Below are 25,746 nucleotides of genomic sequence, written 5' to 3' on the forward strand. Positions count from 1 at the left end.
AATTAATGATATCTCGAGATGCAGGTGTTACACGTTATCTCTGGTACTTTCCAGCACGGTGTCATTACATCTGAAAGCTGCATTTTTCTAGGATTTGTAATGATTGAAAAATAATATGTAGGCATTCAGACATCTCACAACAAAAATAAAAATCATCAGGGGGAATGCAGAATAATACAGTGTAACTCAAAACACGCTGTGTTTGGTTATTGTGCGTAATAGCTAAACGTTTCAGAAACCAGCAAAACAACAACTAAACAAAGCAATCAGCATGCATAAATAAATTGTATTTATAGGACTAATAACGTTTTTTAAAATATTTTTAATTTTCCTGAGTATTTCGATTTTCATACATGCTTATGATAAGGCAAAGCTTCTATAGTTGTGTCCCTGTTTGTAGTAAAACATTTATTTAAGCACGTCTTAGTTTTTTGTTGGGAAACAAAGTATAAAAAACTTATAGCGTAATAAATAGACTGAAGTCTGAGAAGGAAAGATGGATATTTTGATGATAAGTTTATTGAACTATTAATAATCACAACTATGACGGTAACTCGTGTTGATGTGTCTATCTCCGTACAGTGGCAAAAGCCGTCGTGTCATAGAGATATACATCACGTCTGGTGTTGTTTGCTAATAACGTGCAAATGTCCACAAACTTATAGCAACAAATAATTTCCTTGTGTAGTTTAATTTGCAAAATTCCACCCTTTAGGTGCATTTAACTCTAAATGACGCCATTTATGTGTAAATAATCGCCCTTATATAACGACAGGTGGGTAAATTGTGTTTGTTTGTGTTATTACCAAACTATTCGACCATTACACAGGTCAAAATCCAAAATACGAATTGATACCATGCGGTAAATTGTCTAAAGCTTCTAAAAAGCAAAAGTGGAGGTGTTGCCAATAGCAACCAATCAAATTTTAGCTACCATTTATCTACTACATTCTAGAATGTGTTAGTTAGAATCTGATTGGTTGCTATGGGCAACACCTCCACTATTCCGTTTTAGAATCTTTGATAAATCTAATTTCACTGGAGTTTGAGTCTAAAGGGTTCTGTTTATCAAATTGAAGCGTTATCAAAGATTTTCTATCGCTGCTTATCACAGGGAAAGAACTTCTCGTCCGGCCTCAGATCTCAGATGATATGATACCGAAACTTAAAGCCCTGGGGCTAGATTTACTAAACTACGGGTTTTAAAAAAATGGAGATGTTGCCTATAGCAACCAATCAGATTCTAGCTATCATTTAGTTAGTACGAACTACTAAATGACAACTAGAATCTGATTGGTTGCTATAGGCAACATCTCCACTTTTTCAAACCCGCAGTTTAGTAAATATACCCCCTTGGACTTAGACTTCCAGTTCCAGATTTGTTACAAAAAAATGAATAATTAGGTTAAAAATATTTTTAAAAGATAGAAAAAAAGTAACCTTATTTTAAAAAAAAAAGAAAAGAAAAAATCCTTTATTTGACTAATAAGCTTTTTTTTTTGATCCCTGGATATTGCCAATCCTGAGGTTTCCTGAGATGGGAGATTAGGGATTTTCTCCCTTTGATAAATAGTCTCCTATATTCTGTATATTGAGAGTGTTCAGATTACAGACTCCAACATCGGGTTATTAAGGATGAACCAACAAAATGAGCATTGTTCCACCCTTTAAAGTTTCTCCGTGGCTGTTAGTTAGAAGGCACTATATAACCCATTCAATTTATAGCCTTATTATAGCTGGCAGGATGTGCTAGACATTTTAGTTCCACAACTGTAAAGTTATCTATCGCCTATAGCGCATTTATGATATATTAATGTCACATGCCTTGCCGGAATGACTTCCTCTCCACGCATCCAGAAGACGGTTGGCGTTGGATACCCAGACACAGCGCATTCAAGAACCGCGTCCTGTCCTTCCACCACCGCAACATTTGAAGGTCTTTGCAAAAAGATTTGTTGTCGATGTAAGCCGGATTCTGCAAATGGAAAACATTCCGTTACTGTCACTTCTGTTGTTGGAAATGTTTTTGAACTGAGAAGAAAAGCACAGTGTGTGTGTTACAATTTAAAACAGAGGACAATATAATTTGCATTCTCAAATCAGCAAAACTGCAAGTGTATGATTGGATAATTCAGCCCATTTGTTGGTTTATTTTAAATGTTGTTAGTTTTTTTTCTCCACTTAAATGAAGCAGACCAACAGATGGATTGCAAGATAGATAACTGAACCCTTTTCTTTATTATACTCTGGAGGAGATCCTCTTAACATAAATAAGTAAATGATAAATAAGTTCTAATAATGTTTATTACTTTTGTTATTTTTACGATATTGTGCCAATAGTTCCACTGCTGGTAAATCGATTGACAAGTCTTTTAATCATTTTTTAGAAACAGCAAAAATAAATTTGCTAGCAGAGGCGGAGCACTGCATTGCTGGACCCTATAAAAAACATGGAGCGGGGGGGGGGGGCCCTGTGGTGAAGTTTGTCCTCCCGCCACCCCCCACTTTGCTCTTCTGATGAGTTGTGGGGCCCTGGATCAGTGAATCCCTGAACAGGCAAACCGAAGGGGGTTTCCAGGTACCAAGCCCGGGGAACTGTATAATTGAGGTGGCTGGCTGGACCCTGCCCCCACTTCACATGGCTCTGCTTGAAAAGGGAGAGCTGCATGCAGCTAACAGTAGTGTACACAGCATTGCCCATGTATATTATGGGGATAGGTAGAGTTGGAGAGCAGCAAAGTACTGTCTAATATTATAGCCACGCCCCCATGCATGCTGGTCACGCCCACTGGCGGCGTGGTGTGGAAACCCCCCTCTACAAATCCTGCTTTTGCCCCTGCCCTGATGTGGCATCTCTGACCTTGCGGTGACAGTGGGTGCAGGAAGTGGGAGAGCTACAACCGTTATATAGAGTTCCGGGGCCACCGTCTACCGTTCACCTCTGGGCCATGTGACTACTGCACCCCGGGCAACGGTGGTAGTACTACCACTGATTTTTAGGGTATAAGAAGACATTTTTAATGCACATTTCTTTAATTTGTCATAGCTAAACTTTCTTTCATGGAATTAATTTTAAAAGACTAAGTTGTTCAAAACGGCATTTTAAAAGGCATATTTAATTTGAGTTCTGAAACCAACCAACCAACCAACCAACCTCCGCGAAGCCAATTAACTAGCTAAAAACACGGATATTTAAAGCCACTGAAAACATTTCTTTATTCCACCAGTTATGGGGTTAAGGTTCACACTGTGCACAATAAGACACCGTGAATTCATCTCTTGTAATCTGAAAAATCGTTAAAACCAATTGCGCATTTTGTTAACGATCTTCATTTACCAGCAAAGCGTCTATCGTTGTACAGTGCAGCAAAACAGACGTTCAAAAGCAACACTCTATACTCTGAAATATAGAAGAGATTTTATGCAGGATGGAGCCCAGGCCTTAATTATCAAAAACTCCAACTCGAAAAATGGTTTGAATCAGCGTGCCCAAATACATGCTTTATAGAGAGCAATACAGCTTTTCCAGTCATTTCGCTGGCCATGGGATTAATGTCAAATGTTTAGCCCCATAAATGCTTTTACTGCTATCCGCAGCAACATCACGTAATTGCCCACTGAACCAAGCTATTTTGAATCTCGAGCCCGGAGTTTAAACATCAGGTCAAAAAACAGCCTTCGCCACAAAAGGAAAAGTAATAGACTGTAATAAACCGTGTACAGAAAAGAGGTTTATGTGAATCAAAGACGACACTGTGCATAAACTTTAGTAAGGAAAATATTACTCTCTGTGTACATTAACTCTGATGGACTATAATAGGCTCCTGGACTCAGTAATCATTATGGGATTATGTTACAACAGTCCATATACGAGACAGCTATCAAAGCTGAGTAATAAATACAGTTTCTGCTGGTATACTGCAAGACAGGAAGCTTGAGGTGCATCCACAATATGACTTCCCCCAAACAGTACATTTTATTTTAAGAATCTTGCTAATTAGAATGTATTAGACACTCCACTTTACATAGGACCTCCGTATGTCAAGGAGGCATTAAATTGTCTCCGTCAAGTACATAATTAACATTTGCTCATAAAACCTGAGCAGACATGATTAATATGTCATACAATGGTTATTATTAGTCCATTATGTGAGTACAATAGCATGCATTGCCCACCTGTCATTTTGTATAGGACTGGTACGTGAATCATTTTTTACAAGTGATGTGAAAAATTTCCAAGGGTTCAGGTTGCAGAAAAACCTCGGGTCCCCATAAAATTTATATATCCAAAACATTTGCCAAAGCTAAATGCACCATGAGGGACAAATTAACTGACCGGATAAATTCTATAACAGAACATGCATATCTCCGGGGTTATGTACTATGTACTAAATTTTTAAATGTAAGGGGCAAACTGAGGATTTGTAGAGAGGGGTTTCCACATCACGCCGCCAGTGGGCGTGACCAGCATGCATGGGGGCGTGGCTATAATTTTAGACAGTGCTTGGCTGCTCTCCAACTCTTTCTATCCCCATAATATACATGGGCAATGCTGCGTGCACTACTGTTAGGTGCACACAGCTCTCCCTTTTCAAGCAGAGCCGTGTGAAGCGGAAGCCGGATCCAGCCACCTCAATTATACAGTGCCCCGGGCTTGGAGGGGGGTTTCCAGGCACTAGGAACCCCCTCCCCCCCTCAGTTTGCCTATGTTAGTGTACCTTACACTGCCCAAAGGGCCAGAGTTCTTGGTTTTGGCTGTACACATGGGTAACAGGCAATGAGTACTAAGTAAAACAAGACAACATAGAAGTGAAAATAAACATACATCAATTATTCTGATGCCCTCATGACATTAGTCCCACTTCGACTTGTTATATAAATGTAATCTGCAGACGTGACAAGTGCAACCTGCAGATGGAACAAGGGCAACCTGCAGATGTAGGCGTCCTCGGTGCTACAGGCTTATTGAGCAGAAATGTTGCCTGTGATATTACGCTGCTGTACACATGAATATTTATTTACGAGGAGGCATAATACTCAAAACTGGCAGTTTTGCGGGGAAAACTGCTGATATGTGTTATTCGGCACAGCTGACAAATGCTATTTGCAAGTCTTCCCTGATGAAATATCACCTAAGCTGGTGTGCTATAGGGCCATCTCTATTATTTATGGTCCAATAAATAAAAGCATACATGACATGCCATATAATAAGTAACTAGGTATTTCTGTTTGATTAAGTGTAGACTTGAAAACATCCCTACTGATCAGTTGTCGATAGACTGAAGGGTGTTCTGTCTGTGTGAAGACTGAAATGCATTTCTTTCAATGTGTGTACCCATCTTAAAAACTGATCCTAACGTCCTTTCTCCTGTAAGATAATATTGTAGGCTATTAAAGGTACCGTGTAAGCTTTTTGTGATGGTTTTATATGCTGCCATAGTATATTACTTTTATACTTTAGGATTCTGACATTAGTATATTTGCTACTATAGTATATGAATTTTGTGCCGTATGGTTATGAAAAACTGTTGTATGCTGTTAAAGATATTTGCAAAATATGGTTTATCAGGCACAAGGCATATAATTGATTTTATACTTTAACTATTGCCTTTGCCAGAATATTGTAACAAAAAATAGTATAGAAATCCTACTTCCTACCCTTAGCCCATAATGAAATTGAAAGCTCTCACGAACAATGCCCTCTCTACTCCGTGTCTCTTGACCTTCCGTTTTATCTACCTTCCTTGTACATGCTATGTCTTTGTTCATTTTCTATTTATGTATTGTTATGATTTTCTATTTAACTTGTACTTGTGTATTTGTCATTTTTACAATTTGTATTTGTAGCTGCACTCCCATGTTTTGCTATTGTGTTTATCTGTTAATATGCTGATTTGTATCCTCACCATTTGTAGGTGGACTGTTTGGCACTGCAGAATTTGTGGCGCCTTATAAATAAATATTGATGACGATGATGAGGATGATGAAAGATCAAATTATTTAATGTATTAACCAACAAAACCCATAGTCCAGGCAGCCTTTTCATAAGAAAAAAAATTGTGATCTTGTTGTTCCCCAACTTGAACATTTTTAAAGCAAGATATTTTAAGGAAACCCCACCTTAACCAACATTTCTATAATAACGATTCCGAAGCTTGATAGAGACTTTACCGTTTGCAAACAATTATTGTCCGATTTCAGTAACGGATGTTGTTTTGGAAAATGTATAATAAGATCCTGGTAACCAGACTCGACAAGGTCAAAAAGAAAGTTCCCGGGTGCAACGCATCAAGGAGACCTTATATCAGAATATGATGAGATGGTATTTAACACCTGTCAGACTTGAACAATTTAACCCCGATGTACCCCCCTGAAGTTGCAGCCAGTCTTGTGATATATTATATATCTGGTGGAACTGCCCTATAGCGTCTGAATTGTGGAAAAATATTGAAGCGCTTGTTAGCAGGTAGATAAAACATTGAGTTATCCTCACATACTGGTTGACTCTTTCGAATGACCCAATCAGAGGCGTCAATAAAACAACTGGTCAAAATCGGTTATCTCGATTGACTACATCTAAAATTAATGACATTATGGTCAATGAAAAACAGCCTTCTACAGATGATTCTGTCATACCCAATATAGATTATTCCTCTAGACTGTAAGCTCTCACAAGGAGGGACCTCTCTACCTTATGTCTCATGTCTAAACCTCCTTTGTCTACTTCAGTTGTACTTATTATGCTTTTACGTTTAATTTGCATTTGTGTGATGTTTATGTTTTTTATGTTTTATGTCTATGTTTGTGCTTATTGTTTTTTCATTTGTATATTTGCTACATATAATTGTACTTGTATGATTTGCTATTATAAGTAAATGATGATGATGATAGTTCTTTAAATCCATGATATTGATTGAGCATACTCAAGGTGGATGATTGTGCTGGTTGGATATGGTGGATGGATTGCCAACACTAGTACATTATTTTATAGGTTTTTTGACTGGATAGTGGTTCTGTATTGTGACCACCAGGGTTGGCGGAACATGTCAAGCCTGGTGAGGGCAGCAGGAGGGCGCTCCGTGAGCCTCTGCCGAAATTTTTATTTTCGGTGTGGGAGCCTTGTCCCATAGACTCTGAGTCCCCACTCTAAACAGAGCAGGGATCAGAATAGTCATCTGGTTACGGGAGAGTGGGGCTTCTCTGTGCATGCCAGATATACACATGGGGAGGGGGCGCCTTGGATGTGCCAGCGTTGGCCCTTATGTTTTTTTTTTATATATATTGTATTAACCTTTTTATTTTTATTTTTATTTGTAAAAAAAAACAAAAACTTAAAGTGCGATTAAATGAAAATAGTGATCCTAACAAGATTGGGTAAATGGCAATTTTACATTTTTTTTGCCTGATAAACGGCATTTTACACCTGCTAGATAAAAAAATATTACATTTGGTTTATAGTTGTGTCCCTATCTGTTGTGAATCATTTATTTAAGCACGTTTTAGTGGTTTTTTTTTAGTGAAATGAAGCATAAAAACTTACAGCATAATAAATAGACTGAAGTCTGAGAAGGAAAGATGGATATTTTGATGATAAGTTTATTGAACTATTAATAATCACAACTGTGACTGTAACTCGTGTTGATGTGTCTATCTCCGTTCAGTGACAAAAGCCGTCATGTGATAGAGACATACATCACGCCGGGTGTTGTATATTAATAACGTACAAATGTGCACAAACTTATAGTAACCAATCATTTGCAAAATTTCACCTTCTAAGTGCATTTAACTCTAAATGAGGCCAGTTATGTGTAAATAATTGCCCTTTGTTATATAGCGACCGATGGGCAAATTGTGTTATTTCATTTTTTTTTACAAACTTTTTGACCATTCTACAGATCAAAATGCAAAATACGAATAGATACCATGGGGTAGATTGACTAAAGCTTCTAAATAACAAAAGTTGAGGTGTTGCCCATAGCAACCAATCAGATTCTAGCTGTCATTTATCTAGTACATTCTAGAACATTATAGCTAGAATCTGATTGGTTGCCATAGGCAACACCTCCACTTTTCTTTTTTCAGAAGGTCTGATACATCTACCCTCAGGTGTGTGTCAACCTTAAAATGGACCTTTTCCTTACCCACAGTGGTGGCAGCCATTTTGTGACTGAACCAATATTCCACCTAACAATCCACTGGGAACTTGTGACATCACAGAAACATGAGCCTCCTGTGTAGGTAGCAGGACAAGTGTAACTGTGTTATATAGCTGGGCTTTGTCACTGGAATTTTTTTATCTAGATATTCTCTTTAATTCAGATTTTTTTTTTTAGTGGACAGAGTTGCACCTCCCACAAAGCAAATTCCATTTGGTGACATTACGCACTTATTTTTGCACATGACCCAGGTCTGTGGCTGGAAAATTTTAGCCGGGGGGTGGGCGATACATCGGCTCAGCAGCCTATTTGGAACATTTTAAAGTAAAAAAATACAGTTAGCCCAGTGGCCCAGCTCAAGGTAGCCCACTATGAGCCCGGCGCATGCCCCCTCGCCCAGACAGCCCCTGCTGGAGGGTAGCAAAATTTTGCACCTTCTGATTGGATGGAATTGGGACAAATTGGGATGGTCCTTGATGAGTGCAGGTTAAGAACATGAATGTGCCTAATTATGCATCCACATGCAAATATTATGTAAATGAGATTCAAGGGGCTGAGAATGAGCATGACCCCTCTTTATTTATTTATATGGGCAGCACGGTGGCTCAGTGGTTAGCACTTCTGCCTTACAGCACTGGGGTCATGAGTTCAATTCCCGACCATGGCCTTATCTGTGTGGAGCTTGTATGTTCTCCCCGTGTTTGCGTGGGTTTCCTCCGGGTGCTCCGGTTTCCTCCCACACTCCAAAATCATACTGATAGGTTAATTGGCTGCTAACAAATTGACTTTAGTCTGTGTCTGTGTCTGTTTGTCTGTGTGTATGTCAGGGAATTTAGACTATAAGCCCCAATGGCAGGGACTGATGTGAGTGAGTTCTCTGTACAGCGATGCGAAATTAGTGGCGCTTTATAAATAAATGCTAATAATAATATATGAGAATAAACAAATCAGCATTACAGGACATAAACAGAAGGGTTTAAATTAATTAAAGGTCCTGAAGTGTTATTAGGTTGAACTTTGAAAGGTTTTTACTGTACGTTCTTCCAGCCAGACTCACAAACCTGGAGAAGGTTGCAGAGAGCTTTGCTACAGGGCCAGTCCCAAAATCCGGAATAAAAACCTGCTATGGGCAAATAATTAGATGGATTTGTGAATCCTGAAGTGCGGTCCATTAATGGGTGATTTTAACAGGTTTAGGAATCTACACATCACAAACAAGTCCTCATTTTCTGCTTTGCAGAATTGACTCCTTGTTGCATTATTCCTTTTTTAACAGGGAACATGTACGTTCGGTTCAGCAGCATAACCCAAACCATTTAAATGTCGTGACCATTCTGTATATAATTGCCTCTTCTTTCCAAACAGACGTTGATACCAAACATTAATCACATCTTTAATGCTAATTATATTTTTGCGGACATCTGCTTATTAACATGAAACCGTATTTAGGTATAGGAATGAAACCGTGCAAACGCGATAGTGACAATTTAACACAAACACACAGTCTGACCTTGGGAGGTAACTGACTACAGTGAACAGCATGATGGGAAAATGCACAGACCAAGTGCATTTACTAAAATTGGTGTCAGACAGGTCAAGTACATCAGTACTAATTGGTGTAGAAGAAAACTGGTTAAAAACTACTTTTAAGAAGTGTGCTGTGTCTGCGGGGAGATTGGATGTGGCTGACAAATACTTCAGACTGAGATAATATGTTTTGAGGATGAACAAACATCACTCAGCTAACATCAAGGATGGGGGATGATAAGCTCTCAGGCAGGGAATTGCAACTGTCAAAAACTATTGATAGAATTGCAAGTGTTTGACATTTCGTTGATGGACCGAATTTCCTTCTCCGAGTGCAACTCGGTCGAAACGTTTTTGTGCCATCACGCTGGGGTTACAACTGGTTTATTCCAGTCTCGGTACAAGGAACGAGATTTTTGGAGCCAATTTATAAAGTGGTAAACCAGGCGGAAACAGCTTTTTTTTTTTGCATGGTTTGGGCATTTTCAAGTAAAGTAGGATTTTAAGAATAGCCTAATGAAGGAAATATCTCCTGTTTTAGTCAATTCCAGCAGTCCCCATAATAATCAACGCAGACTGCGGTCTGGGAAATTTTATCAAGCTCTGAAAACGTAGCTTTTTTAGAGCTTGACAGCAATGGCTAATGCCATCTGAAGATGACGAGAGCCATTCAATCAATCAATCCTGCGGGGATCGTGGGAGAGGGATCATTGGATGCACCTGTGCATGCTCAACGCTAGTTAGCGCATGTGCTGTAAAGACTCCGGGTCAGAACCTGGAGTCTTCATTATAGAAAAGTCAACACAGGGACATCCTCCTATCAGACATGACTTGAATATTAAACAGCCCCGAAAAGTCACCTTTCATCGTTGCGCTGACAGATGATACTTAACGGGGCAATAATGCAAAAAATCTTAAATAGGCCCTTTGTGTGTGTTAGCATTAATGAAATTACTTTTAAGGGGTGGAGGTAAAAGTGTATCAATGTGCGATTCTGGCCAAACGCAATATTGCCGGCCATATTTAAAACAGCAATTTTATAATAGACATAACCTGCCATTAATTAAATCGCTGTTTTATATTTATCCGGCAAAATTGGCAAATGTTGGGAGAATCTCACGTTGACACTTTTTACCCCCTGGAGGTGTTGTCTACATTGTACAATGCAGAAGGATATTGCACCTTGATTTTAAAGCTTGATCTGATTCAGCATTGACGCTCACTTCCAATGGCGTGCTTTTTTCACAGTATTATAAATATGTTTTGAGATCCGTACACCGGGAGTCTCACAAGTGCTATTGTAAAGTCAAAAAAGTGTATTTGAGAACTGTTAGTGAATCCTGATTTTTTCGAGGTTCTGCAAGGCTTTTTAGTCCCTCAAATTACCTAAAACCCTAATTTGTGGCTGCTAAAACCAGCACTAGATGAATCAACTCAACTAAGGGCTAGATTTACTAAGCTGCGGGTTTGAAAAAGTGGGGATGTTGCTTATAGCAACCAATCAGATTCTAGCTTTCATTTATTTAATACCTTCTACAAAATGACAGCTAGAATCTGATTGGTTGCTATAGGCAACATCCCCAATTTTTCAAACCCGCAGCTTAGTAATTCTAGCCCTAAGTCCCTTACACAATCAAATGCATATAAAACACTGCGCACATAAACGATAACTATTTGGAGTAAAGGCAACTTGCATTTCACCTTATTTTTAGGAACTACAGGAAGTGTGAATAAGCATGAAATAGGCAGTATAACAGGAGAAAACATACCATTTTAAATCATACTTGCCCACTCTTGTGCACTCCCGGAAGAGCAGTGCATTTTCCCAAATCTGTCAACTACCTAGTTAAGTGGGCAGGATTTGGAGCCCCCATGAGGCGATTCATTTTGGCCCAGAGGAAAATACGCGATTCGCTAAGCTCCACCCCCTCCAATAATCACGCGCCCACGTCCCCTCATTCAAGTGTGCCAAATATAATAATAGTTTGTGCTAATGTGATCAGGGCCGCCTTCAGGGGCATATGGGGGGTAACGGAGTATGAGGCCCGCGCTCACCAGGGGGCCCACGGCCCAGACTTACCAGGGGGCCCGCTGTCCTCCCCAGCGTCCCCGCTGCTGTCAGTGAGAGCCAGTCAGCTGTCAAGTACGTTCGCAGGGCAATAATAGCTCCGCCCCTACGATCATGTGATCCGCCCCCTCTCCCTGTCAGCTGATTGTGTGGCCTGATGTCACACTAATGTTCCCGCCGTCGCTGTAGGAAGAAGGAGCAGAGAGGCTGCAGCAATCAGCACATGGGTAATTAGATTTTAACCACTTGTTTATATTTTTCACTATAAATGTATCTAATTACATAAAGTATATAAATATATTGTTATCATTAGAAAATGTTGAGAAAAGATTAATAGGTACATAATATAATAAAGATTTGATTCAAGCCCCTCTCATTAATATAATAACCGATTAACGTTTTCATGACCAGATCACAATTTTTCTGTGTCAGTTAAATTAAGATTTGTAAATGCTTTGTGCATCCAATTAAATTTAACATACTTTTAAGAACAGATAGGTCTTGCTTTTGATTGCATAGGGAAAATTATATATTCAAGTTTGTACATAATTCAGGAAAAACAGTCAAAATTGGCAAAAAAAAAATACACTTTTACATGACTCTTCCCATACACACCAGGTAGGCAATTTGAATTAGAGATGCTCAGGCTCGGTTCCTCGAGAACCGAACAGACCCAAACTTAGCCGGCTCGGTACTGTTGCGCGCCCTCGTAATCGATAACAAGGCAAAACATCATCGCTACGTCGTCGGATCTCGGATCTTGCGAGTTTTGGAATCCTTTTTAAAATCCAACATCATGGGGGGTGGGTGGGAGGGCGGACCTCCATTTTTCTTTTCTGCCACTGCCGTGTGCCAACGTGTCCTAGATGTGCTAGGAACTGCCGTGTGTTTGTGTCATTGCTCTGTCGCTTACCATCCAGCCAGGTCACTGCAGTATTTGTCCGAAAGTGTATAAAAATAATATTGTGACCTGTGAGGTGGTCACAATTGACTGCAAATGACTTGAAATTAGTGTTATTGAGGTTAATAATAATGTAGGAACAAACAAAGAGCATAATTATGTGATTTTAGCATATTTTAGAATTTTTTCTAAAAAATACAAAACCAAAACCAAAACACACGAGGACAGTTTTGCCAAAACCAAAACACAAAGCTAATCCAGATCCAAAACCAAAACCAAAACAACTTCAGTGAGCATCTCTAATTTTAAATTAACATGGCCAGTTCTCCCAAGTATAAGGACCCAAAATATGTGAACATTGTGTATAGCAATGGTCGGCAACCTTTTTCTAGTAGTGCACCGGCAAAAACGTGTTCAAGCCCAGGCGTGCCAGTTGTATATACACAGGATGTATGTATGTATGTATATATATATATATATATATATATATATATATATATATAGTGGTATGCCATACACCACTTCTTTTACTGTTTTGATTGACTATCATTCCATTCACTTACATTATCCATACCCCCACTTCTACATTTCCACTTTGACCACTGTGTATATATATTTATATAACATTTAATTATTTCTTATTTTATTATGCTGATATCATTATAATATTAGTAGTAATGGGACCAATAAATAAACGTTCATGTTATGCCACACAGTTCATCATCATCATCATCATCATTTATATAGCGCCACTAATTCCGCAGCGCTGTACAGAGAACGCATTTATATCAGTCCCTGCCCCAATAGAGATTACAGTCTAGATTCCCTAACACACACACACAGAGAGAGACTAGGGCCAATTTAATAGCAGCCAATTAACCTACTAGTATGTTTTTGGATTGTGGAAGGAAAACGGAGCACCCAGAGGAAACCCACGCAAACACGGGGAGGACATACAATCATACAAACTCCACACAGATAAGGCCATGGTTGGGAATCAAACTAATGACCCCAGTGCTGTGAGGCAGAAGTGCTAACCACTAAGCCACTGTGTTGTGCCCCAGATCATATATGCTTCAAACCTGTGTCCTGCCTCAGTTTTATGCCACATAGTTGTTCCCCCAGTAATATTATCCCTCACAGTTGTGCCCCAAGTTCAAGTTAACCCTCACAGTTGTGCCCCCAGCTAATGTTATCCCTCACAGTTGTGCCCCCAGTAATATTATCCCTCACAGTTGTGCCCCAAGTTCAAGTTAACCCTCACAGTTATGCCCTCAGCTAATGTTATCAGTCATAATGGTGCCCCAGCTGATGTAATGCCTTATAGTTATCGAGGAGGGAGGGGGGGTGATGTCGGCAGGGGCTGTCACTGAGGGGAGGGGGGCCTGCCTGTTTCATTTGCACTGGGCCCCACGATTTCTGATGGCAGCCCTGACTGTGATACTTTAAGTCACTCAACTTTTGGCCCACCCCCCTTCAAAAATGCAAAATGTGGGCATGCACCAGAACTTTAACATATGTAGGACTGCTCCTCTATAGCATACCTCATAACATATAAAAATCCTAAATCTTGACATGGCCATTCTTCCTCTAAAGCAGGACACCCCGGTGAGGTGTCTGGTCCTTCTTAAGTGCTAGACCGCCCCCAACTCTCCTACCCTAAAAATACCCTTGAATTGCTGTACGCACCAGAGACCTTATCCTGGTAGGTGGGAAACACAACATCCTGGGAGTCAGAACTATCGGGACAGTTGGAAGGTAGGATATAGATGTGTTGCACAATATAAGTCTCGCTGCTCATAAATCACCCTTTGGCGTTGCCTCTCTGACACTACGCCGTGCGCTGAGATGTACTTTTATTGTACAGTTTTTTTCAGAAATCACTCGCTTCAAAAGAATCAACACCGCTGTTGTTTTATAACTTGTCTCAGGTAAACACTCTAAAATATGTTCCCTTTTTTTTTGCAGTCTTATTTATCTATCATCCCATAAATAAAGTGTATCCGCGGCCTCTATTGTGACACTGTTGAAGCTTGTTTCGCTCTGTGCCCCGTATATCATGTCATTGCCGCAAGATCTCACATTAGGTATTTTTTATTCTGAGAATAAAACCTAGTGGAGCTGGGAAAGATGCCAATCCAGTAAAATTATACTGAAAAAGGTTTCTTTTATTTGAAAATCCAGCCGTTTCCACCACGAGGTGATGGCCATAAATCTCTGTTGTTTCACACAAAACAAATAATCTGCAAGAGAGACACCTACTCCGAAATCTCATAATTACTCTTTAGAATAAACTGCTGGCTGGATGGAACAAGCTGGGAGACTGTCAGCATGAATAAAGTTTAGAACCGCATTGCGCTTGGGGAGTCATTGCAGCGATGGTTGGTGGCATGTCTTAAAATGACAGAGTGTTATTGAAAGTTAACTACGTTATTCATTTTCATACTAATTTCCCCGGTGTAATGATATTTACCTTCTTTATATCATTTTTATGTTTGTATTTAATCGTTGCTACATTGTTAGGGAGCCGCGAGATATTAGTCTACCGACGAATATTAACATCAAACTATTGTCAAGTCTTTAGTATTTGCTAAATTGTGCCATTTACGTAACAAAAGGTTTAATAGGAATCTTTATTATAGTTTTTGTTGACAGTTTATTGGGGTAAATATACGACTCAGATCATTTATGCTTAGAATGGTTTAGCAGTAGCTGAAGGACAAGTGTTTTTTTAAGTAACAGAGTTTGCAATCTAACTTCTCGTGTTAAGTGTTAAAAATGAAAGATTTTGAGAGTTTGTATGATGCGGAAACTGAACTGCACTGAAATTCTGGCATTAGCCTGGATCTAATTATGATATTTCAGCTTTGCCAAGGCCCAGAAGTTAACGTAATTATTATAGTAGATTTGTAAGGCAGCACAGTGCTAGGCAGTGTAGTACATTAGGTGAAACAGGACATACATAAAACAGGGACATACACGGTAGACAAAATAAATACAGACATGGAAACAAAGGGTATGGAGGACCCTGCTCATTAGAGAGCTTACATTCTAAGAGGAAGAGGGCACAGCTGAAAGAAGAGGAGCGAGTGTGGCTCAGAGTGGAGATTGGGACAGCTGTGAGGTTGTATTAGTGTGAATAGTGTTATCAGGGATAAGGTAAGCTCTAATAAAGAGATGGGTTTTCATAGAGCATCTAAAGATTTGAAGGCTGTGGGAAAGTCTGATTGAGCGTGGTAGGGAATTCCATAAGTGAGGAGCAGCACAGGAGAAGTCTTGTAGGTGGGAGTGAGAGGTGGTTACCAGAGACGAGACAAGGCGCAGGTCAGAGGTAGATCTAAGAGGGCGGGAGGGAGAGTACTTTGATATGACATCTGAGATGTATGAAGGGGTGGTGTTGTTAAGGGTTTTGTAGGTAAGGGTGAGTAATTTGAACTAGATTCTAGAGAATACAGGGAGCCCTTAATGAATAAATAGAAAGTTGTCATAATATTGTGCTTCTTTCTGTATATAATGTTGACCAGACACAATGCAATTTAATTGCAAATTGATCCAACTCATCATTTGTGTTGGCTCCCAAGTGATTGACATATACAATCAAAATTCAATCCTACCGTATTGGATTATTTCTGGAATTTAAGAGCATTTTTTTTTAACTGTAACAACTATTGCCACTAGAGATGAATGAATCTTCAACAGTTCAGCACTGGGGTCATGAGTCCGATTCCCGACAGGCCCCTATCTGTGTGTAGTTTGTATGTTCTCCAATTGTATGCATGAATTTCCTCCAGGTACTCAGGTTTCCTTCCACTCTCCAAACACATGGTTAATCTACCTTAGTGTGTGTGTGGTAGAGAATTTAGGCTGCTTCAATGGGGAATGTACAGATGTTTAGATGACAATATTCTCTGTACAGTGCTGATAAATTGGTGGTGCTATGTAAATCATCATCATCATCATCACCATTTATTTATATAGCGCCACTGATTCCGCAGCGCTGTACAGAGAACTCACTCACATCAGTCCCTGCCCCATTGGAGCTTACAGTCTAAATTCCCTAACATACACACAGACAGAGACTAGGGTCAATTTTGATAGCAGCCAATTAACCTACTAGTATGTTTTTGGAGTGTGGGAGGAAACCGGAGCACCCGGAGGAAACCCACGCAAACACGGGGAGAACATACAAACTCCTCACAGATAAGGCCATGTTCGGGAATTGAACTCATGACCCCAGTGCTGTGAGGCAGAAGTGCTAACCACTAGGCCACCGTGAATAAGTTGAAGCAAAAGAAAACCAACTTTACCATTATTTTTTTAGAAGAGTATAACCTAACCTTTCCCGTTTATACGCCTGTAACTATGAATTATTATCTTCATAAAGTGTACAGTAAGCTATCATGCTTGAAATTTGTTCCAGATATACTTTTAATCCAATAACTTTGCTTTGATTTGTCTCCTCCTCCCTCTGCCACATACATGTGGCTCCACTTTGTTAATAAGACGAAGACAGAACCTGAAAAATTACATTAGTGTAAAAATGAAGATCATTTTTGTTACTTTGCTTCAGGCAAATCCTTATGTTAAGGCATCAGTGTTGTACTTTTTAAACATGAAGGGAAATTACAGCTAATATCAACTTGTCAAGATTTAATTACAATGAATTGTTTAAGCTACCAGAAAGAATTCAAAAGGCACTCACCAGATAAAATGCGGATTTCGGCTTCATTTCCAGTCCTGGAGCTGCCAGGATTCCTGGCCAAACACCTGTAAAGTCCGACATCCCCTGCTTGTAGACGACTTATCTGCAGTGCCCCCGAGGGCAGAACGAGCACACGCGTGTCACCGGGCATCAATACCAGGTCCTCTTGGTTCTTCTGCCAATGAACCACCGGCATGGGCTCGCCAACGATTTCACACTTCAGTAATGCGGTATCTCCGACAAACGATGTGACAGATTCCGTCTGGGAAAGGAATCTCAATGGACCTGAAAAAAATGGAAAATGAAAGCAATTAAACCCACAGAATGTAAACAACGTGTCTCCTGTGCGAATACATATCTGGTTAATAGTCCAGTTTACAGTGCAGCTGTCTAGGCAAGAAGCCCTTTTTAGATCATCAAAGTAATACCGCTAAGTATTATTTAATTCAGCCTTCAAACTTTCTTCTCATTGCAAACTATCAAAAGAACCATTTGCATTGTCTAAAAATACACTGAAATAGATTCAGATTGATGGCTATAGAGACATGTTTGCAATTATAAAACACTTATCATGTAAAACATTGTGGTTTCCCAATAATTACGTGTGTGCAGAGACAGTATTCATAAGACAACGCCAACAAATGATTGCTCGACAAGACGTTGGATTCCACGCAGAACAATCACCCAGAAATAGTTAAATTACATTTTTGAAAAAAAAAATAATAATAATTAGCAATCACAAACATAACTCCTGTCATTGGCAATCTATAGGGACTCCGTTGGGTAAAGAAAAAAAAAAGAGGAACTTTGTGTGTACTCTCTGAAACTGTACTAATATTCCAGTGGTGAAAACAATTTACAGTCTGTTTATTGTCATCAATGAAGGCTCCATACATGCCTGTTTAGAAACAAATTACGTCCCAAAATATTTGCCGTATAATTAGGTGCGTAAGCAGGACAGGATGTCAGATTAGCAGTTTTACTGCTGTATCCAGATCCATTTGTGTCAGTAAAATTCAGAGTGCAGCACAGTAATAACCTTAAGGTAATAATTTTTATTTTCGCTTTTAATTTTTTTGGGGTGCTATTTGTTCTAAGTCTTTGAGTTTGGAGTGTCAGATGGCACAGTGAGAGCAAGTGGTGAACAAAATTACTAAAACATTGCATGGTGGCACAGGGCACACCAATAATCAATGTAGGTCTGCTGACTCTAGCCCAGCACTCACTTCTGTGAGGACCATTAACCTGACAGAATATTACGGGGGACACCTACCTACATTTCTTATTTTCTCATATCCTTTCCTTTGGCTGTCGCTATAAACAAGTGCAATGTATCTAGGAGTATTTGTTTTCCGCTGGTTCCCAGGAGCCATTCAGTTGCCCAGCTCCTTGCTGGTCATTTGATGGAAAAGAAGAAGGGTGCCCGCATCTTGTGCTATGAATGTTAGGAAGAGTAGCATTCAAAATCTCTGCACACTGCATCATTTGCCACGTGACTGTGGTTGCCGTGGTAATCTGATAACACTTAGCAAACTTGCACCAAAACAGTAAGGTAAACAGACCAACCCCATGTCTCTCCTTACAGATAACCAGAGTCATTTATGTTAATAAAGCATACACCATTCTTGCAGTGAATCACAGCTTTGACGTATCCTATAGTTAATAGACCTTTAAAGTGTAAACAATTCACACTAGAGGCAGTTAGTCTGTGAACCAATATACATAATATGCACAATAAGCATAATATATATAAAAGAATATGCATAAGAATTCAGTTTATCAATTCAGTGACGTCATTGGCTCTCAGTGAATTGATATTGCATTCTCATGAACAGAGATTCAACACACAATATGGCTGCCCCCATCATATAGGGACCCCATATGTCACTGTGCAAATTAAGAATGTCCCTTTTCTATCTGTTTGTTCCCTGTTGAATAGGTAACCGCTATACTATCATACAGAATATGTAGTTATGTTCTACATACTACAAAATATATTGCTGCGGTGTAAACAATAGAAAGCAATGATAGTGGTAACGACAGCCTTGACAGCTATGTATAGAATATATGTTGCTACACTGGAGAAGTAGAAACAGCAGAGTTCCATTAAATTGTCAGTCATTTACAGAATAGACACAGTGCGATTTCTTGGTTCACTCCTAAATCTATCCAGGGAAAGTGGTAGAATCTTATGGGATTTTCTAAATGTCTGGCGCATGATCTCTTATATTGATGATAAGGCAATAGTGATTTTTCTAAAAAGAAAAAAGGTACAACCATTACTTTGTTCTTTTTACACTTCCTAGGGAAGCACACCCATACTAAATAACTGTAAAGGGTATATTTACTAAACTGCGGGTTTGAAAAAGTGAAGATGTTGCCTATAGCAACCAATCAGATTCTAGCTTTCATTTTGTAGAATCTACTAAATAAATGATAACTAGAATCTGATTGGTTGCTATAGGCAATGTCTCCACTTTTTCAAACCTGTAGTTTAGTAAATCTAGCCCTAAGTGTTCCCTCCCCAGTTATCAGGACAGTATCGGTACAATGCCCAGTTTTCCCAATTTGTGAGAGTTACGTACCCCCAGACACCTTATCGAGGATCATTCATCTGCACTGGCTGGCAGGAGATTTTTGAATTTCACAGATGGTGACAGCTCTGGTGTCGGGAGCACTGATTGGATGCCTGCCGCATCCATCTAATCAGCTGCTCTTCACACAAGAGTTGTCAGCAGAAAATAATTCTAAATTCTCTTGACATGAGAACAAGCTGTTGATGAGAAACCCAGGGGTAATTATCTCTCTCTAGTTAACCAAAATAAAGCAGAAAATGAGCTCACTATTTCAAATAACGATTATTACCACCAAAATCTATATTTATTATGCATATCTCAACCTTCGTGCTATGTCCTTATATAGCAAGAATAGCTGTCCTGGGTTGTCAAGTGAGACCGAATGCAAGATCGGTCTGAGACACAAACATTTTCTGCGCATTTAATAAAGCCAGGATTCTATTTTAGTACATACACTTGATACATGAATATAAATTCGTTCCCCCTGACTAAATTTATAACAAACCTCACCTTATGCATATAAATGTTTTAAAGCTACCACTTCTGACTTCTACATGTATTATTAGTTACCGATAAACGTCATGTTTTTGGAACTATGTTTTCCAGAGTGACGTAGCCCTCAAATTTATCCGAGGTAGCCCTTGGGGTACATACAGGGCCGGATTAACCCGAGGTCTAACTGGGCTATAGCCCAGGGGCCTCGGGCATCCAGGGGGCCCTTCAAAGTTTTCAGCAGCATTATTGATCGGTCCGGGGGCGGGGGCGCCCCCAGCCCGATCAATGCTGTTGAGCACATTCAGTTCAGTCCTCCGTCCCCGGCGCTCAGTAATCTGTTTACTGAGGAGATCTCGCGAGTGAACTCTCGCGAGATCTCCTCAGTAAGGAGCTTACAGCGCGCCGGGGACGGAGGACTGAACTGACAGGTAAGCGCTTTGGGGGGGCTGTGGGTGGCTAGCTTTGGGGGGGGGGCGGCTCACATTGGGGGCCTCACGGGGAAATGAAGGCGCCCTTAGCCCAGGGGCCTCCATTCCCTTAATCCGGCCCAGGGTACATACCGTAGAGCTTACAGTACAACCATCTTATTTCCGCATTTTAACCTCCCAGTCCTGACAGGCAGTAATCTGCTAGACTCAATATATTGTTACTGAGGTCTCTAGAAACTGGAGCCCCTGACAATAAATGCATGATGGTCTTTACATTGTTATACTGTGTTCATTTCACTTTATGTTAATAAGAGATAGCCATTGTCTATAGGATATATGTTAGTGCATGCAAAATATATATTGCACAATAAATCATCTTTACAATAAATTTTTACCTCAGAGAATAATTCCATGACTGACGGCTCCTTCACATTCTATATTTACTCTGTCAGACATTTTCTAATATTACTTACACTTCATTGGTGTCAGCAAACCAATGTATGTGACATGACATAATGTATTAATATGGCATTTGAGTTACTGGACCCTTATATAACAGTTAAAAAACATAATATTTAGTGTGTATAGAGCACAAATGCAGGCGCAAATATTATTATCCATAATTTATATCGGGGCAACATATGCCACAGCGATTAGGGGAAACAATTTGAACTTATCATGATTGAGAAAAAAAGTAAAAAATAAAGAAAAAGAAGGTTAGACGGCCTGCTCGTTAGAACAAATAATATAGGCTGTTTGAATTTCATTTCAAATAGAGTTGAGATTTACTCCCACAATTCTACCACATCAGTGTGACGGGTGCCCCACATCACTATGTTATGCTGCAAGAGGACCCTGCTACTTACACTATGTAACTCTCAGTCTGTGGCTTCCTGCTGCCTCCATTCCCCTCCTCACTTCATGTCACTGCCCCTGTCACATGCAGCCCTGTCCTCACTAACACATCACTCGTCTCCTGATATACTCTGTGCTGCTGAGGGACCCTGCTCCTTCCACTATATAACTCTTAGTCTGTGGCTTCCTGCTGCCTCCATTCCCCTCCTCACATCATGTCACTGCCCCGTCACATGCAGCCCTGTCCTCACAAACACATCACCCGTCTCCTGATATACTCTGTGCTGCTGAGGGACCCTGCTCCTTCCACTATATAACTCTCAGTCTGTGGATTCCTGCTGCCTCCAGTCCCCTCCTCACATCATGTCACTGCCCCTGTAACATGCAGCCCTGTCCTCACAAACACATCACTCGTCTCCTGATATACTCTGTGCTGCTGAGGGACCCTGCTCCTTCCACTATATAACTCTTAGTCTGTGGCTTCCTGCTGCCTCCATTCCCCTCCTCACATCATGTCACTGCCCTGTCACATGCAGCCCGGTCCTCACTAATACAATGAATAGACAGGTTGCGGCATTCCAATTGATTGGCTACAGATTGGACATCATGGACGAGTAAGAGCTGAAGAATGAATAAAATAAGGTGCTCAGACTTATTTTTAATATTTTTTCAAAGGAAACACCAAAAATGATACAAAATTTCCCAGGATGTGTATCGTACACAACTTACTTAAAGTTTGTTAATGAAGCTGTAAAACTATGATCTGATCATTTTTTTCTGCTAATTATCCCTTCTGGATCAAGTTAAGAAAGGAAACGAACATCGAAATCACCAGCTATGTTGGCAAATTGGCCAGATATTACATCGTTCCAATTTAAGCATGATACCCAGGAAAGAATCAAAATTGATCAGATAATTTTAAAACATGAATGTAAATCCAGTCAGCAGATGACCACTGTTGACCTGAGTTGAACCCCATTAAGAGTCCATGGGGCCCCAGGCAACATATTGGTTTGGTGTCTCCTTCCTCCCTTCCATTTGTCAAAAAAGAACAGCTATAAATGGGTAAGAGGAATGCGAATCGCTCAGTGCCAACTGGACCACAGGCAGTCGCCTAGGTTGCTTATTGAATGATCCTACTTTAGGGATGAGAAGCATCTCTAAAATTCATCAATAGATCCATAGGTGATTTGGCCTCCCGCATCTCCTACTGATGTCCTGGAATTATTTTACATTATCCAAGTGCATCTGACTAATCTAAGATTATCCAGAACTCCTAGGAGCAAATGTATCAAGCTGAGAGTTTTCCAGCAGGTTTGAAAAATCAATCAGATTCTAGCTTTCATTTATTTAGTACATTCTACAAAATGACAGCTAGAATCTGATTGGCTGCTATAGGCAACATCTCCACTTTTCAAACCCGCCGGAAAACTCTCAGCTCGATACATTTACCCCCTGTACGTTATCCACTATCCCAACATCGCAAAATCTTGAATTTGGATCACAAGCTGCTGGTTTTTTTTACAGTTGTTTTTTTTAGTTGAAGGCTCAGAATCTACAGAAGCGGAATACAGAACAAAAACCTGTTTCCCAAAGCACAAGTGTGTAAATCCCTCTGTCAGGCTTCCATTTATGTATTACCAAATAAGTCATTCAACTTATTTTCACTCCATTACTTCTCTAAAACAAACAAAATGTGTGTTCAGCCCCCGGGCTCAGCAATTCTCTACTTGCTTTTATTTTTGTTGCATAGTATTAACGCTGAAACCAGGGTACACTCTTACAATGCACAAATAATAATGATTAGTTTATATCATTCTATTTCTTCCAGTCATTTATTCCTAAAGCAAAGCATATAATCTGTGTAGTGCAACTGCAGAGACATTTACACAAAACAAAAGAAAACCAAGGTGACACTCTAAAAGCATGAGGCTGTAAGTGGAAGATTATAAGACGGTTATTTGGAGTTACTGCGCTGGGTAAAAGATAGTAGGAGATGTAGACATTCCCTTTTCAAACTTGGTGGTCTAAATATGACCTTAATACAGGGCTGGATTATGGATGGGGGAACCAGGGTGGTAGCCTCGGGGCCCCAACACCTCAAGTAGCCAAAATTTTTAAGGAGGGGAAAATTGTGGCTTACCTACAAAAGCCCTCAACAACAACACTACCCTTTCATACATCTTATAATATTTATCTTTATTGAAGTTTTTAAGGCAGTTTCAACAGAGATTTACAAGAACAGATAAGTGGGTAACAAAACCACCTCATTAATACAAAATGTCATAAGAACACATTCAAATAAATGTTATAATAGAAGAAGAAGGAAGAGAGAAAAAGGAAAAGACAGAGACGGGGATAGGTAAGGGGGGGGGGCAATGTTTCCTAGTACAGATTATATAAATAAACAATTCAACTCCTAGCAAGGAGAGTAGGTGAGAGAACTGGTTTGTTTAAATGATTAAATTTATCGGAGTCCTGGAATTCGAGCCATGGGCTCCAAATGGAGTAATATTCAGTAACTTTATCAGCAGATGAAAGTAAAAGCTCATCCATAACTCTATAAAACTCCAATCTCTGGAACCACTCCCGGATGGTTGGGGGGTTAGGAGATCTCCAATGGGTTGGAATCACTGCTTTCGCAGCCGAAATCAGATAACGTAAAATGTTTTTTTTAAACCTGGAAATTGGAACGTCGATCTTGTTGAGAAGCCAGAAGGCGGGACTATCAGGAACATCATCTCCTAATATTTCAGCAGAGACCTCCATGACCTTGGACCAGAAAGGTCTGAGTATCTCACAATCCCACCAGATATGCATAGTAGTTCATACATCTTAAATCTCATCTCAAAATACTCTCCCTCCCGCCCTCTTAGATCTACCTCTGACCTGTGTCTTGTCTCGTCTCTGGTAACCACCTCTCACTTCCGTCTACAAGACTTCTCCCGTGCTGCTCCTCATTTATGGAATTCCCTACCACGCTCAATCAGACTTTCCCACAGCCTTCAAATCTTTTGATGTAATCCAAAAACCTCTCTCTTTTTTAAAGCTTACCTTATCCCTGGTTATACTATTCAACCTCACAGCTGTCCCAATCTACACACACATCCTCTTGTTTCAGCTGTGCCCTCTTCCACTTAGAATGTAAGCTCTCTAATGAGCAGGGTCCTCCATACCCTTTGTTTTTTTTATGTCTGCATTTATTTTGTCTGCCTTGTATGTCCCTGTTTTATGTATGTCCTGGTTTCCCTACTGTACTGCGCTGCGGAGCAATGGGGCGCCTTACAAATCTACGATAATAATAATATTAAAAATAATAACAATAATTGTGACCAGGAGAGGTATAAACTGTAATTAATTATAAAATGTAAGAGAATAGATGTTCTCCAAAGTATTTCGAGAACATGAAAGAAAAACGTATTAATGTTTATTTTCTTGAAGTATGTCCACGGTAAAACTGTAGACAATGAGTCATCCTTGGGTGGGCACTTGAGGATAAGAGAGTAGGACAATCACAGACGCAGGCGTGACAGCCCCCTCCTCCACCTGCACCCTCAGCAGCGCTCGTTCATTCCTCCTTTCTGCGATACAGTTCTGATTTTAATGAAAACAAAATAAGTGACAATGATTGTTGTGGAGCCGAGTTTAGAAAACACGGGTACATACCGTTTCTCAGACCGCAAAAGGGGTGGCGCTTAACAGGAAAGTGGGTGGGGGTTTACCCAAATCTACCCATTTGCGGGCTTGTTATGTCCCGCTTTCGGAATTCTAAATGTTGGGACTTATGCAAGTGTCACCAGACAAATAGACTTCCTCTCACTTAGGGTGTAGCAGTGCTCCCTAACAGAGCTTCTCATATCAGCCTGAAGAAGGTAGGTAAATTATGGGCGAGGAGGTGGGATTGCAATGTTTAATTTGGAGTTTATTGGACCTCTAAGGTTATAATTAGTCCTTTATAATGTGTTTTGCTTAGGGATCAAGATCGCGACTAGACACAGAGCCAGGACACTTGTTCCGCGTGATCTGAGATAAGTTATC

The 25,746-nt window shown here is 40.0% G+C and overlaps 1 protein-coding gene across 2 annotated transcripts in view; it reads right to left on the reverse strand.

The window, feature by feature from the left end:
- DCC (DCC netrin 1 receptor) overlaps window positions 1-25,746 on the reverse strand; it is a 605,048-nt gene that overhangs the window by 302,984 nt on the left and 276,318 nt on the right. For both annotated transcript variants that reach the window (XM_075185502.1, XM_075185492.1), the window contains exons 3-4: window positions 17,355-17,639; window positions 1,825-1,975 (exon numbers count right to left, since the gene is read on the reverse strand). In XM_075185502.1, the coding sequence (XP_075041603.1) occupies window positions 1,825-1,975; window positions 17,355-17,639 (436 nt within the window). The remainder of the gene's footprint in view (window positions 1-1,824; window positions 1,976-17,354; window positions 17,640-25,746) is intronic.

The sequence above is a fragment of the Mixophyes fleayi genome, chromosome 1 (genome assembly GCF_038048845.1).
Source record: "Mixophyes fleayi isolate aMixFle1 chromosome 1, aMixFle1.hap1, whole genome shotgun sequence".
Classification (NCBI taxonomy): Eukaryota; Metazoa; Chordata; class Amphibia; order Anura; family Limnodynastidae; genus Mixophyes; species Mixophyes fleayi.